Source organism: Erythrolamprus reginae, chromosome 12 (assembly GCF_031021105.1).
Source record: "Erythrolamprus reginae isolate rEryReg1 chromosome 12, rEryReg1.hap1, whole genome shotgun sequence".
Lineage (NCBI taxonomy): Eukaryota > Metazoa > Chordata > Lepidosauria > Squamata > Dipsadidae > Erythrolamprus > Erythrolamprus reginae.
In genome coordinates this window covers 6,836,771-6,849,813 of record NC_091961.1, presented here as the reverse complement: position 1 = coordinate 6,849,813, position 13,043 = coordinate 6,836,771, and the positions used below count along the sequence as shown (strand labels likewise).

Here is a 13,043-nt window from a genome sequence, read left to right as displayed (position 1 = left end):
ATAAGAGAAGTTATTGGGTTATAAAATCAAAGTTAGATATCTCTTTGCAATAATCCATTTATAGTGATCGGAATCTTTTTTGTTATGAATCTCCATTGTAATTTTTGACATCTCCGCACATTCCATAATCTTAGAAATGATTGTTAATATTGGAGGAGTTTTTTCTTGTTTCCAGTACTGTGCGTATGAGATTCTTGCGGCCGTTATAATCTGTAGGATGAGATATTTTTGTTAATTAATAAACTTTATTTTTAAAAAAACAAAAACAAAATTATGATGGTCCTGAGGAAAGCCCGATCCTCGCAATTACACTGCTCAAAAAGATAAGGGGAACCCTCAAAAAACCCATCCTAGATCTGAATGAATGAAATATTCTCATTGGATACTTTGTTCTGTACAAAGTTGAATGTGCACAACAGCCTGTGGAATGGATGGTCAATCGGTGATGCACAACTGTTTATTTATTGAGCGTTCAAAATTATGATGGTCTTGAGAAAAGCCCGATCCTTGCAAATTATAAATATTGTAACCCCCCATGGTCATACAATTGCAATTCAACGATTTGGTAACTAGCTTGCATTTACAACCGTTTGCGGTCTCCTGTCATAGCAATAGCATTTAAGTTTATATTATTTTATTTTATTATTTTATTTATTTTATTTTATTTTTTATTTTATGTTATTTATTTTATTTTATTTTATTTTATTTTTTATTTTTTTATTTTATTTATTATTTTATTTTATTTTATTTATTTTATTTTTTTATTTTATTTGATTTGTATGCCGCCCCTCTCCGAAGACTCGGGGCGGCTAACAACAATATAAAAAGACAATGTAAACAAATCTAACATTAAAAATAATCCTTAAAAAACCCCAATTTAAAGAACCACTCATACATACAAGCATACCATGTATAAATTCTATAAGCCTAGGGGGAAGGGAAATTTCAATTCCCCCATGCCTGACGACAGACGTGGGTTTTAAGGAGCTTGCAAAAGGCAAGGAGGGTGGGGGCAACTCTGATATCTGGGGGAAGTTGGTTCCAGAGCGTCGGGGCCGCCAGAGAGAAGGCTCTTCTCCTGGGTCCCGCCAAACGACATTGCTTAGTCGACGGGACCCAGAGAAGGCCAACTCTGTGGGACCTAACCGGTCGCTGGGATTCGTGCGGCAGAAGGCGGTCCCGGAGATATTCTGGCCCGATGCCATGAAGGGCTTTTTAGGTCATAACCAACACTTTGAATTGTGACTGGAAACTAATCGGCAACCAATGCAGACTGCGGAGTGTTGGTGTAACATGGGCATATTTAGGGAAGCCCATGATTGCTATCGCAGCTGCATTATATGTGTGGTATATGTGAGGTATAACAAGCAGGAAGAGGGGAGATAGTGATCCTGCTGTATAGAGCGCTGGTGAGACCACATTTGGAATACTGTGTTCAGTTCTGGAGACCTCATCTACAAAAAGGTAATGATAAAATTGAACGGATCGAACTCCAGACTGTGGGCAGAGTTTGCCTGCAGTACTGCATTCTAGCCGTTGCACAGATGGTATATCACACGATTGTAGCTTTTGAACTTTTTTTGTCAGCTTCAGAATAATCGGTTTACACTGAAACCATGGTTACATGTTACACCAACACTCCGCAGTCTGCATTGGTTGCCGATCAATTTCCGGTCACAATTCAAAGTGTTGGTTATGACCTGTAAAGCCCTTCATGGCATCGGACCAGAATATCTCCAGGACCGCCTTCTGCCGCACGAATCCCAGCGACCGGTTAGGTCCCACAGAGTTGGCCTTCTCCGGGTCCCGTCGACTAAGCAATGTCGTTTGGCGGGACCCAGGAGAAGAGCTTTCTCTGTGGCGGCCCCGACCCTCTGGAACCAGCTCCCCCCAGATATCAGAGTTGCCCCCACCCTCCTTGCCTTTCGCAAGCTCCTTAAAACCCACCTCTGTCGTCAGGCATGGGGGAATTGAAATTTCCCTTCCCCCTAGGCTTATAGAATGTATACATGGTATGCTTGTATGTATGAGTGGTTCTTTAAATTGGGGTTTTTAAGATTATTTTTAATATTAGATTTGTTTACATTGTCTTTTTATACTGTTACTAGCCACCCCGAGTCTTCGGAGAGGGGCGGCATACAAATCTAATAAATAAATTAATAAATAAATAAAATAAATGGTGATTTGCTTAACAATCATCATAAAAACTTGCGGTCATAAGATTGGGTCCAACTTGACCTATGACTACAATGACTTACAGTATTTGGCAATAGCACTTAGACTTATATACCGCTTCACAGTGCTTTACAGCCCTCTCTAAGCAGTTTACAGAGAGTCGGCCTATTGCCCCCAACAATCTGGGTCCTCATTTGACCCACCTCGGAAGGATGGAAGGATGAGTCACCCTCGAGCCTGGTGAGATTCGAACTGCCAAATTGCAGTCAGTCAGCAGAAGTAGCCTGCAGTACTGCACACAAACCACTGTGCCACCGTGGCTCTTACGATGGAAATCCCAATCCCAATTATGGTTGTAAGCTGAAGGCCACCTTAATTTCATGAGTGCAATTGAGTGCTATTTTTCTCAGCAGCCGTGATGGCTCAGCTGTTAAAGACGCTGACTTTGTCAGCTGGAAATCTGACAGCCCGGGTTCAAGACTGTTCTGCCGGGCTCTCTGGTAGGAGCCTCCCGAAAATTCAAGGGTACAAATTTCAGACACACACACGTTTGAAAATTCAAAACAATGTTCTTTATCCCAAAAGTCAAAATAAACGAAGCACTCTTTTTGTATTGCAAAGAGCACTCGTCCCAAAACAACCAGGTAGTCTGTACAATTAACCTTAAGCAGTCATTAAGTACTTAGCTAGCAGCTGTGAAGAAACTTCACACCCCTTCTTCTTCGAAGTGAGACACACATACACACACACACACATTGCTCTGCTTTGGTTTCAAAGGCGTGAAAAATCAACAAAGTCCAGAAAACAGCAACACACAATTTCTGAAGAACTGCGATCAGATAATCTTCCACAACGGCCAAACCCACACACTGCTAGCTAGCTATTTATTTATTTATTTATTGATTTATTGATTGATTGATTGATTGGATTTGTATGCCGCCCCTCTCCGGAGACTCGGGGCTGCTAGCAACAGTAATAAAACAGCATATAATAATAATCCAATACTAAAAACAGTTAAAAAACCCATTATTATAAAAACCAAACATACATACAGACATACCATGCATAAAATTGTAAATGCCTAGGGGGAAAGAGTATCTCAATTCCCCCATGCTTGGTGGCAGAGGTGGGTTTTAAGCAGCTTACGAAAGGCAAGGAGGGTGGGGGCAATTCTAATCTCTGGGGGGAGTTGGTTCCAGAGGGCCGGGGCCACCACAGAGAAGGCTCTTCCCCTGGGTCCCGCCAAGCAACATTGTTTAGTTGACGGGAACTGGAGAAGACCCACTCTGTGGGACCTAACTGGTTGCTGGGATTCGTGCAGCAGACGGCGGTCCCTGAGATAATCTGGTCTATAGCAGCAGCCCTAATTACTCGAGCCCCACCCAAACACAGGTGGCCTCTCTTATCTCCTGTAATATGTCCTTACTTGGTCTCTTCTACGCGTAATTCTGCGCTTGCGTGGGTCCAAGACTTCTTCATCTGAATCAATGGAAGATAATGGAGATTGACTGCCTTGGCTGTGTGCCAAGCCCTCCTCTGCCGAGTCACTCCCACCTTCTTCTTCGTCCGAGGAAACTAAACTCTGAACTGACTCTGTCGGCAATAACACAGGCCTGTGACATGTTGAAGTTTCCCCTGCATCCACCTCCCCATTCCCTGGGGCAGGAGCTGGGCCAGAGCCAACCACAACAAAGACCCTAGTGCCCCATGATAGGGGGAGTTTTCGTTACTTGCCCTGCCTACTTAGCAGATTGAAAGCATGCAAATGCAAGTAGATGAATAGGTACCACATCAGTGCGAAACTAATGATGTTTACTGTGCACCTTAGTGTGGCCACATGACAATGGAAATACCTTCAGACAACATTGGCTCTCCTGCTACAAAACAGAGATGGGCACCACTGCCTGGAGTCAGGTACAACTGGAGAAGAGGAACCTTTATCTTTTCTCTTCTTTCTCATTATAGGAATCTCGACAAAACGCAGGAACAAGGAGATTAGTTCTTGGAAATGGCAACACCCCAGTAGAAAGTAAGTTCTCCTAAATCCTTGAAAGTTAATCTGGATTCTTTTTGGCAGAGCACTCCTGGAAATATAGTGGTACAGTGGGACCGCTAATTATGAACTTAATTCGTTCCGTGACCAGGTTCTTAAGAAGAAAAGTTTGTAAGAAGAAGCAATTTTTCCCATAGGAATCAATGTAAAAGCAAATGATGTGTGCAGTTGGGGAAACCACAGGGAGGGTGGAGGCCCTGTTTCCTCCCAGGACATTCCTAGAGAGGCCCCCACGGAGGCTTCTCTCTGCCTTTTCCGGCCCTGTTTCCTCCCAGGAGATTCCTAAAGAGGCCCTATGGAGGCTTCTCCCAACCTTTTACAGCCATGTTTCCTCCCAGGAGATTCCTACAGAGGCCCCCACGGAGGCTTCTGCCTGCCTTTTCCGGCCCTGTTTCCTCCCAGGAGATTCCTAAAGAGGCCCTATGGAGGCTTCTCCCAACCTTTTACAGCCATGTTTCCTCCCAGGAGATTCCTACAGAGGCCCCCATGGAGGCTTCTCCCTGCCTTTTCCGGCCCTGTTTCCTCCCAGGAGAATCCTAGAGAGTCCCCAGCGGAGGATTCTCCCCACCTTTTCCGGCCCTGTTTCCCCCCAGGAGATTCCTAGAGAGGCCCCACGGAGGATTCTCCCCGCCTTTTCTGGCCCTGTTTCCTCCCAGGAGATTCCTAGAGAGGCCCCCGCGGAGGATTCTTCCCACCTTTTCCGGCCCTGTTTCCTCCCAGGAGTTGCCAGGGTTGAGGAAGGCTGCTATAGAAAAATGAAGGCAAAATTTGGTCTTCTCTTTCATTCTTGTTTTCATAAGTGTTCAACATTGCTCATTTTTTAAAACATTTAACAGATTGACAGTGTTGGAAGAGACCTTGTAGGTCATCTAGTCCAACCCCCTGCCCAAGCAGGGGACCCTGCACCATTTCTGACAAATGGCAGTCCAATATCTTCATGAAACCCTCCAGTGCTGAAGCTCCCACAACTTCTGAAGGCAACTTCTATTCCAATGCTCGATTGTTCTCACTGTCTGAAAATGTCTCCTTATTTAGCAAAAACCTATGTTACCAAAAACTTCAAAAGAGAAGGATTCAGGGGTAGTGATTTCTGACAGTCTCAAAATGGGTGAACACTGCATAGCTAGAGGTATAACAAGCAGGAAGAGGGAGATTGTGATCCCGCTAGATAGAGCATTGGTGGTACCCCATTTGGAATACTGTGTCCAGTTCTGCAGACCTCACCTACAAAAAGATATGGATAAAATTGAACGGGTCCAAAGACGGGCTACAAAAATGGTGGAAGGCCTTAAGCATAAAACGTATCAGGAAAGACCATGAACTCAATCTGTATAGTCTGGAGGACAGAAGGGAAAGAGGGGACATGATCGAAACTTTTAAATATGTCAAAGGGTTAAATAAGGTTCAGGAGGGAAGTGTTTTTAATAGGAAAGTGAACACAAGAACAAGGGGGCACAATCTGAGGTTAGTTGGGGGAAGATCAGAAGCAACGTGAGAAAATATTATTTTATTGAAAGAGTAGTAGATGCTTGGAAGAAACTTCTAACAGACGTGGTTGGTAAATCCTCAGTATGAATTTAAACATGCCTGGGATAAGCATATATCCATCCTAAGATAAAATACAGGAAATAGTATAAGGGCAAACTAGATGGATCATGAGGTCTTTTTCTGCCGTCAGTCTTCTATGTTTCTAAGTCCTTCCAAGTCCCCCAGAACTTGCCCATAGCAATCCATGCAACTAGGAAATCAGAAGCAGGTGTTTAAATCTCATCCACCTCCTCTCATCTAATTCAAATTGATCCTATTCCTTTCCAGCTCTGAGGAAGTCTTTTTACACCTTCATCAGCAAAGTGCCCACGAATGCCTGGAAAAAATTCATGAGACATCTCCAGTTGACCGAGAATGAAATAGACTCTGTAGAAAAGTCTTGTAATACGGAGGAACGGCATTATCAAATGCTACAGATCTGGCTGAACAAGACCGGCAAGGCGGCCAGTTTGAGTCATCTTCTGGGGGTACTCTGTGCCATGAATTTGAAGGGTGTTGCAGAAGACATTACATCCGTCCTCATCGATCAACATTTTTACATCTACGAAGAGTAGGCTCTTAGCCAGGCGGTCAATCTTAGCCAGGTGCTCCCTTCTTAAATCCAATCTTTGACCACCTGGCAAAGTGGTAAGGAAAAGGTATTGTGTTAGTAGCTTCTTCTGGCTAAGCCATACATTGTTTACATTTTAAAATGATCAAAGCCAGCACAAGGGCCTTCTACGCACTGCCTTTTCAGGGGAGGCTTTCCAAAGAAATGTTGGTAAGCTAGAACTGTGCTGGACTTTAGACCCAAAGTCAAATTTTGCTTTCAGAATAGAGGTGGATTATGCCAGCCACGATTGTTGCCCTGTCCTTACAGGAATGGTGTCCTCACCATTTCATATCAAGAAAATACACCCTGGAGTTAAGGGAGTGCCAACAGAATGCCATTTCTGTCTGGCTCGAAGCAATTGTTTAAATCCCTCTTGACATACTCAACCTTAATTTTCTAAGGATGACACAACTGCTCTTTAAGCAGTTTAATCCCCAAAAGATCCATTCCTTTAAAGAGGTGCCAGCAAATTTGGTTTTTCATAAATGATCACACTAAGTGTTATAGTACCAGTGTTATTTTGATGGCTGTCCAATTCTTTTCAGTATAAATGATGGGGTTTCTTTTTCCCCATGGAAGTTATTCTTGGTGGCCAAATGGATTCTTTTCAGTTTGCAATATAAATTCTGCATTTATTTATTTTTTTAAAAAAAAATAATAATAATTCGTCAAGTAAGTTAGGATAGTCTCGAGTTCCTTCTTCTGGGACACGAGATGTTTAAAAACCATTTTTGTACATGTGTATAAAGTGTTTGGTTTGAAATCCTGCTACTCGGCAGCGATAAAAGGAACCTCCACCAATTAATACAACCATTTCACTCGATGAGCTAATATTTTTGCCATTCTGTTGAAACTGTGAAGTTTTCCATGTGCTCTCTGCTAAATGTGATTCTCCTGAGTAGAGGATGCCAAATGTTCAAAACTGAAATTTTTTTTGTATCTACTGTGTTTCCCTTAAAATAAGACCTCTCCCCAAAATAAGACCTCCACTCAAAATAAACCCTCCCCTGAAAATACCATTTCCACTGGTTAAGGAGCCAGAACTGGGAATGAGAGAAGATGGTAAGAGGGGCCCCGTTTTGCTCGGCGTGCCCCCAAATAATAAGATCTTGCCTAAAATAAAGCCATGTGCCCTATTTGCAACTGGGCTACACATGGGTGGTGTGCCAACTGGAAAACTGGAGCTTTCCTTCAGATAATTTCTTCTGCAAGGAGTAAAATCCTTTCTCTCTCCTTTTTAATTCAGTGAAAATTAAATACCTCAAGCAATGAAATGGTATGCCCCAAATTCATCTCAGTTTTTCATCCCAGTTCTTAGACATGCATGAAATTCATCTCAGTTCTTAGACAAGCAATTATAACCCTGGTTTTCCCCCAAAATAAGACCTCCCCTGATAATAAGTGCATGGCAATAAGCCCAAGGGCTTATTTCAGGGTTCCAAAAAAAATATATATATATATATAAAACAGTGTCTTATTTTTGGGGAAATGTGGTACATCTCTCAAAAAGAAGGATTTTTTCTTAAATGCACTTTGGAGGTCCCTATGTTCCGAAAGAAGCTTAAGGAGTGAGGACAGAAGGATTTTTCCAGCTACTTGTTTACAATTTAGCATTAATTTATATTCTGCAGAGCAAGATCCAGATCCTCAGCAAGACCATATGTATTGATAAAATCAGCCCGAATTAATTTATCTTTTTAGAGTATCCTGTTAATTTTAGTTCCTGAAAAAAATATATATGTGCACGCGTATTTGCTGCTAAAAGATCAAAACAGAAGAAGCTGATCTTCAAAACTAAAATGTTACAAAAGTAAAAAACAAACCTCCAGTAACCAAAGTTCTTTAATTGCAAGATTTCTGTTTCTGATTTGCAGTAAACGTGACGAGGGTTTTCATTTACGGCAATTTTAAAGACAAGCTTATTTAATATTTTATTTTGTAAATTATTAATCCAGGCCACGAGAAAGGGGGCCATTTGGCCTATCGCACTCTGAATATTTACAAGCAATTGTTTGAGGCTGTAAATTGGGGAGCTCCGTTACTCGTTGTGTCTGTAAGGGTGTTGTAGCCTCTGTTCCCTTACTCGTTGTGCCTGTAAGGATGTTGTAGTCTCTGTTCCCTCGGTCTCACCCATCATACTTCCGGGGGATAATTAAAATTTCCACCTATCTTTCTTCCGGGGATAATTAAAAGTACAAGACAATCACCCTAGGAGAAACATGTCGTTCCTTCCACCCTGCTTCTATTTTCTACTCCCTGATGAAATTCTCTTGGGGAAAAAAAAATCCTCCCAAGCAGGAGGCTTATGAGTTCAATCCTAGGTAGAGGCAGATATGTCTCTCTGGGTACAATAAGAATTTAATCTGCTGAATAAAATTTGGCATTGGTGACAGGAAGGGCATCAGCCAATAAACACTCTGTCCATTCAGTTAACCAGACTCCACCCCACTAGGGATTAAGGGATCATTAAAAGGAGAATTTATATATACAGTAGTATATATAACGAGCATAATTCGTTCCAGAAGGGAGCTTGTATGTCGAGCAACTCGTATCTGCAACAAATGGCTTTAGACTTTGTTTTTCCCCTCCGAGATAACCAAAAGCAAGGATTCTTGCGCCACCTAGTGGACGCTCGGCTCGTATCCCGAATTTGAGCTCGGGACTGGAACAGAAATTTCTCTCCCCTCGTGGCTCGTATCTTGAAATACTCGCATGTGGAGCAGCTCGTATCTAGAGGTACTACTGTATATGCATAATGTAACATCTAGGTTGTGGGCTGTCCACGATTGTGTCTACAGGTGGCTGCTAAGGCCTATAAGGGCACAAAATATTCTGCCACGTGTTGGGCAGACAAGTGTGAGCACCATTGTCACAGCATTTGCAGGCCTTGTGGAGTGCTAAAGCCCTTTACTACTGGTTCGGGTGCGCAATGCTTCTGGGCATGTGCAGAAGTTTTGCGGGTGGGTAGGCGGAGCCTCCTGCTGCCAGTGCTACCGGTTGTTAAGAACTGGGAGCAACGCACCATTAATACTACATACACATATTATTTTTGAAATCATGGCAGGGTAAGGTTGCCATTTTTTGCTCTTGGCCTTGGTTGAGGCAACTTGTTGGCAACCATCCGACAGATGGGCTATGTTAAGCATTCGATCTGATCCAGCTGTGATATACGTTGGGCAAATTTCCTGGTAGTTTGCCTCCATTTCTAGGGACGTGTATGGAAAGTCATTCATACAACGCTTCCAAATAAGAGGAAGAGAAGCAGGGATGGATTGATCTCCAACACCCCACCCCACCCCACTTACATTGACGTGAAACCTCACTTGTTGGAAATATATATATTTTTTAGAATGGTCCTCTTTGGTTCCATTAAAAATTATTATTTTTTAAAAAGAAAGCCTCCCACCCAGAGATTTATAGATGAGTATGCCTCCCCTGCCGCCTTCTGGGTTTGAACTGCTTGCAAAAAAAATATTAAAACATTAGGACCAAATCTACTTTCAAGAGAGAGACTTTGGCAACGTGAGGATTTTATTTTAATTTTTTTTTTAAAGCTACAATTTGGGGGCCTGCTTCCACTGGTCCTGCTTATCGATCCACCAGAGTTTAATCCTTTTGGATGAAATTGGAATTGCAAGAAAAGGTCAGTTGACCTTGACTTCACGGAGATCTTTCAACATCTTGATGTTTCTCCAGCTTTCCTTTGCGGCTGTAACCAGTCAGCGCTTTCAGACCCGAAGTGTAGTGCCCTCTTTTCAGTGTTGAATCCACTGCTTTTGGCTTGCCACATTGGATTCTGGATCAAGACTTTGTGTCTGGTACCCTGTTTTCACCCCAAAATAAGACAACCCCTGATAATAAGTCCAAACGGGCATTTGAGTGCATGGTGATAAGGCCAAGCGCTCATTTCAGGCTTCCAAAAAAATATAAGATATAGTCTAATTTTCGTAGAATACCCGATAATGGGGTGGGTTCAGTCCCCCTCTGTTCCATGTCAGGGTATTTCTGTTTTGGCTAAGTTACTGTTCTTGCAATGTGTCCTTGATCCCGGAGAATATTGGAGTGACAGTGTTAGCACAAGAGGAGTTATTAGGTGGGGTGGTTTCTGCCTATAACTTTCAGTAGTCAGCAATTTAATTTAAGAGGGGTGGGTGAGTGGAAGGGAAGCAGAGAATAGATTGCAAATTAGATGGCAGAGTCATCTTTCCATTCCCAAGTTGGGTGGACAACTCTTCTAGATAAGCCTCGATGTATCCAGATCACTCAGTTGTGACTCTATAGCATGGGTTGTCATTTTGAGTGAAAATAACATTTTAAAAAACGGATGAATTTGAATTTGCCTTACTATGTGGCGTTTCCTAGAGCAGTGATTTTCAACCTTTTTTGAGCCGCGGCACATTTTTTACATTTACGAAACCCTGGGGCACATTGAGCAGAGGGGGGGGGGCGGCTAAGAAAAGTTTGGACAAAAAAATTATCTCTCTTCCTCCCCTTCACTCTATTTCTTTCTCCCTCCCTCTTTCTCTCCTTTCCTTCCTCTTTCTTTCTCTCTCTCTCCATCCCTCTTTCTTTCTCTTCCTTCCTTCCTCTCTTTTTTGCTCTCTTTCTCTCTCCCTCCCTACATCCCTCTATGTCTTTCTCTCTCTCCTTCCCTCCCTCTCTCTCTCTCTTGCTTTATTTCTCTTTTTCTCTCTCTCTCTCTTTCTTTCTCGTTCTTTCTCTCTTGCTTTCTTTCTCTCTAGTTATTTTTCTCTCTCTCGCTCTTTCTCTCTCTTTCTTTCTCTCTCTCTCTTGCTTGCTTTCTCTCTTGCTTTCTCTCTCTCTTGCTTTCTTTCTCTCTGAGCTTTGCGGCACACCTGACCATGTCTCGCGGCACACTAGTGTGCCACGGCACACTGGTTGAAAAACACTGTCCTAGAGGCCAATACAAAAAAAGAGTTCCGCAATAATTTTTATTTGGCATGGAATTCAGGGAATTCCACTGCGGCATTAATGAGAAGAGGGTGCATAACGATAAACCCTGAACTAGTTTTTTTTAAAAAAAATCTTAAGTCTCCTGCACGAATTTTGTTTGTGGTACGTGATGAAAGTCTTGATGACTTAAGTTCATCCAATTCAGTTTCCGTGGATTTGGAAGACTAAGTCCCCTGTCAATCTTTGAGATTCAAAACATTTCCAGCTAGGGTATGTGCTGAACCCATAGGATGATAACGGGCAGATCTGCTTTCTTAGCAGCTGGGATCTGGATCTTGCAAAGGTGGAACGCCATGTTTGGGAGCATCTACTGCACAAAATTGACAGTTGGAGGAACAAAAGTGGTGATATAAATAGTTACTTCAAATTGAAGTTGTTTTCAAAGTTGTATTTTGTTTCTAAATATTTAAGTTTGTTGGTATGTTTGTTACTTCCGTTTTCTCTTTCAAAGTTTAAATGTACAGTATATATAGAGAGAGAAATGTTAACTTAAGATAAATATTTTAGATAGTGGAGCTCTGTAAAGAAATGTTCAAGTTTCTGTAAATCCTTGTTTAGCTTAGTTTTACGTTTTGCTAAGTTGTAACAAATAAAACCCACATTAAAAATTGCTGACTGTTGTAGACTTTTTTTAACATATATTTCATGCGTTGAGCAAATAGAAGAAATGATCTTTTCTTGTTTTTGGTATTCTGTCTGGGTTCCCCCAGACCTCAACACCAACTGGCAAAAACAGCCAGACACTCTGGTAAAAGCCAAAAGTACTTTATAGCTGGAAAAAATAAACACAGAGGAAAACCTGTTCTTCCCAACAGACAGGCTATAATACTTTACAGCAGAGTCCTGATGTCCAGACAATACAGCAAGCTTCTTGCTGGCACACCCACCCCAAGGTTACAGTAGTCAAAGGCACAAACCAGGATTCCAAGACGCCAAAGTTCACAGCCAGGTCCCAAGACTCTCAAAGATAAAACTCCACAAGCCAGGAAGGGTGGGTCTGCCTTTTAGCCTTTCCAAAGAGCACCACACCCAAACCCAGCTGTTGCCTCTTTAATGCTGAAAGTACTTAGCCAATTGATCCCTTCTCTGAGTAGCTCTTCTCTGTCGCAGATCAATTATGGCCTGTGCATTTTCCTCTAAGGAATCCAGGCTGCTTGCTGGGGAGAGCTCCCTCTGGGGGGACTCTGGCTGTCCTCCCTCTTCTTCAGCCTGGGATTCCTCCTCCTCCTCTGCCTGCACCTCCTGTTCCTCAGCCTCTCCCTCTGAGCTGGAAACCGACAGAAGATCAGCCATTCCCTGAGGGGCCTCAGACGGAACCACAACAGGTATTAACCTTTCTCCCTGCCTTTTTGTGTTCTCATCCTTAAAACCCTCAAGGTGAGCAGTGCAGTCAGGCGGTAGGAAAAGCAAGTAGGATGCTTGGCTGCATAGCTAGAGGTATAACAAGCAGGAAGAGGGAGATTGTGATCCCGCTATATAGAGCGCTGGCGAGACCACATTTGGAATACTGTGTTCAGTTCTGGAGACCTCACCTACAAAAAGATATGGATAAAATTGAACGGGTCCAAAGACCGGCTACAAGAATGGTGGAAGGTCTTAAGCATAAAACGTATCAGGAAAGACTTCATGAACTCAATCTGTATAGTCTGGCCCTGTTTCCTCCCAGGAGATTCCTAGAGAGGCCCCACAGAGGCTTCTCCC

At 42.7% G+C, this 13,043-nt stretch overlaps 1 protein-coding gene across 2 annotated transcripts in view; it reads left to right on the top strand.

The window, feature by feature from the left end:
• Positions 1-8,190, top strand: part of LOC139174961 (tumor necrosis factor receptor superfamily member 10A-like) — a 63,781-nt gene extending 55,591 nt beyond the window's left edge. For both annotated transcript variants that reach the window (XM_070765700.1, XM_070765703.1), the window contains 2 exons: positions 4,141-4,204; positions 6,044-8,190. In XM_070765700.1, the coding sequence (XP_070621801.1) occupies positions 4,141-4,204; positions 6,044-6,330 (351 nt within the window). In that variant the 3' untranslated portion in view covers positions 6,331-8,190. The remainder of the gene's footprint in view (positions 1-4,140; positions 4,205-6,043) is intronic.
• Positions 8,191-13,043: the final 4,853 nt, after the last annotated feature.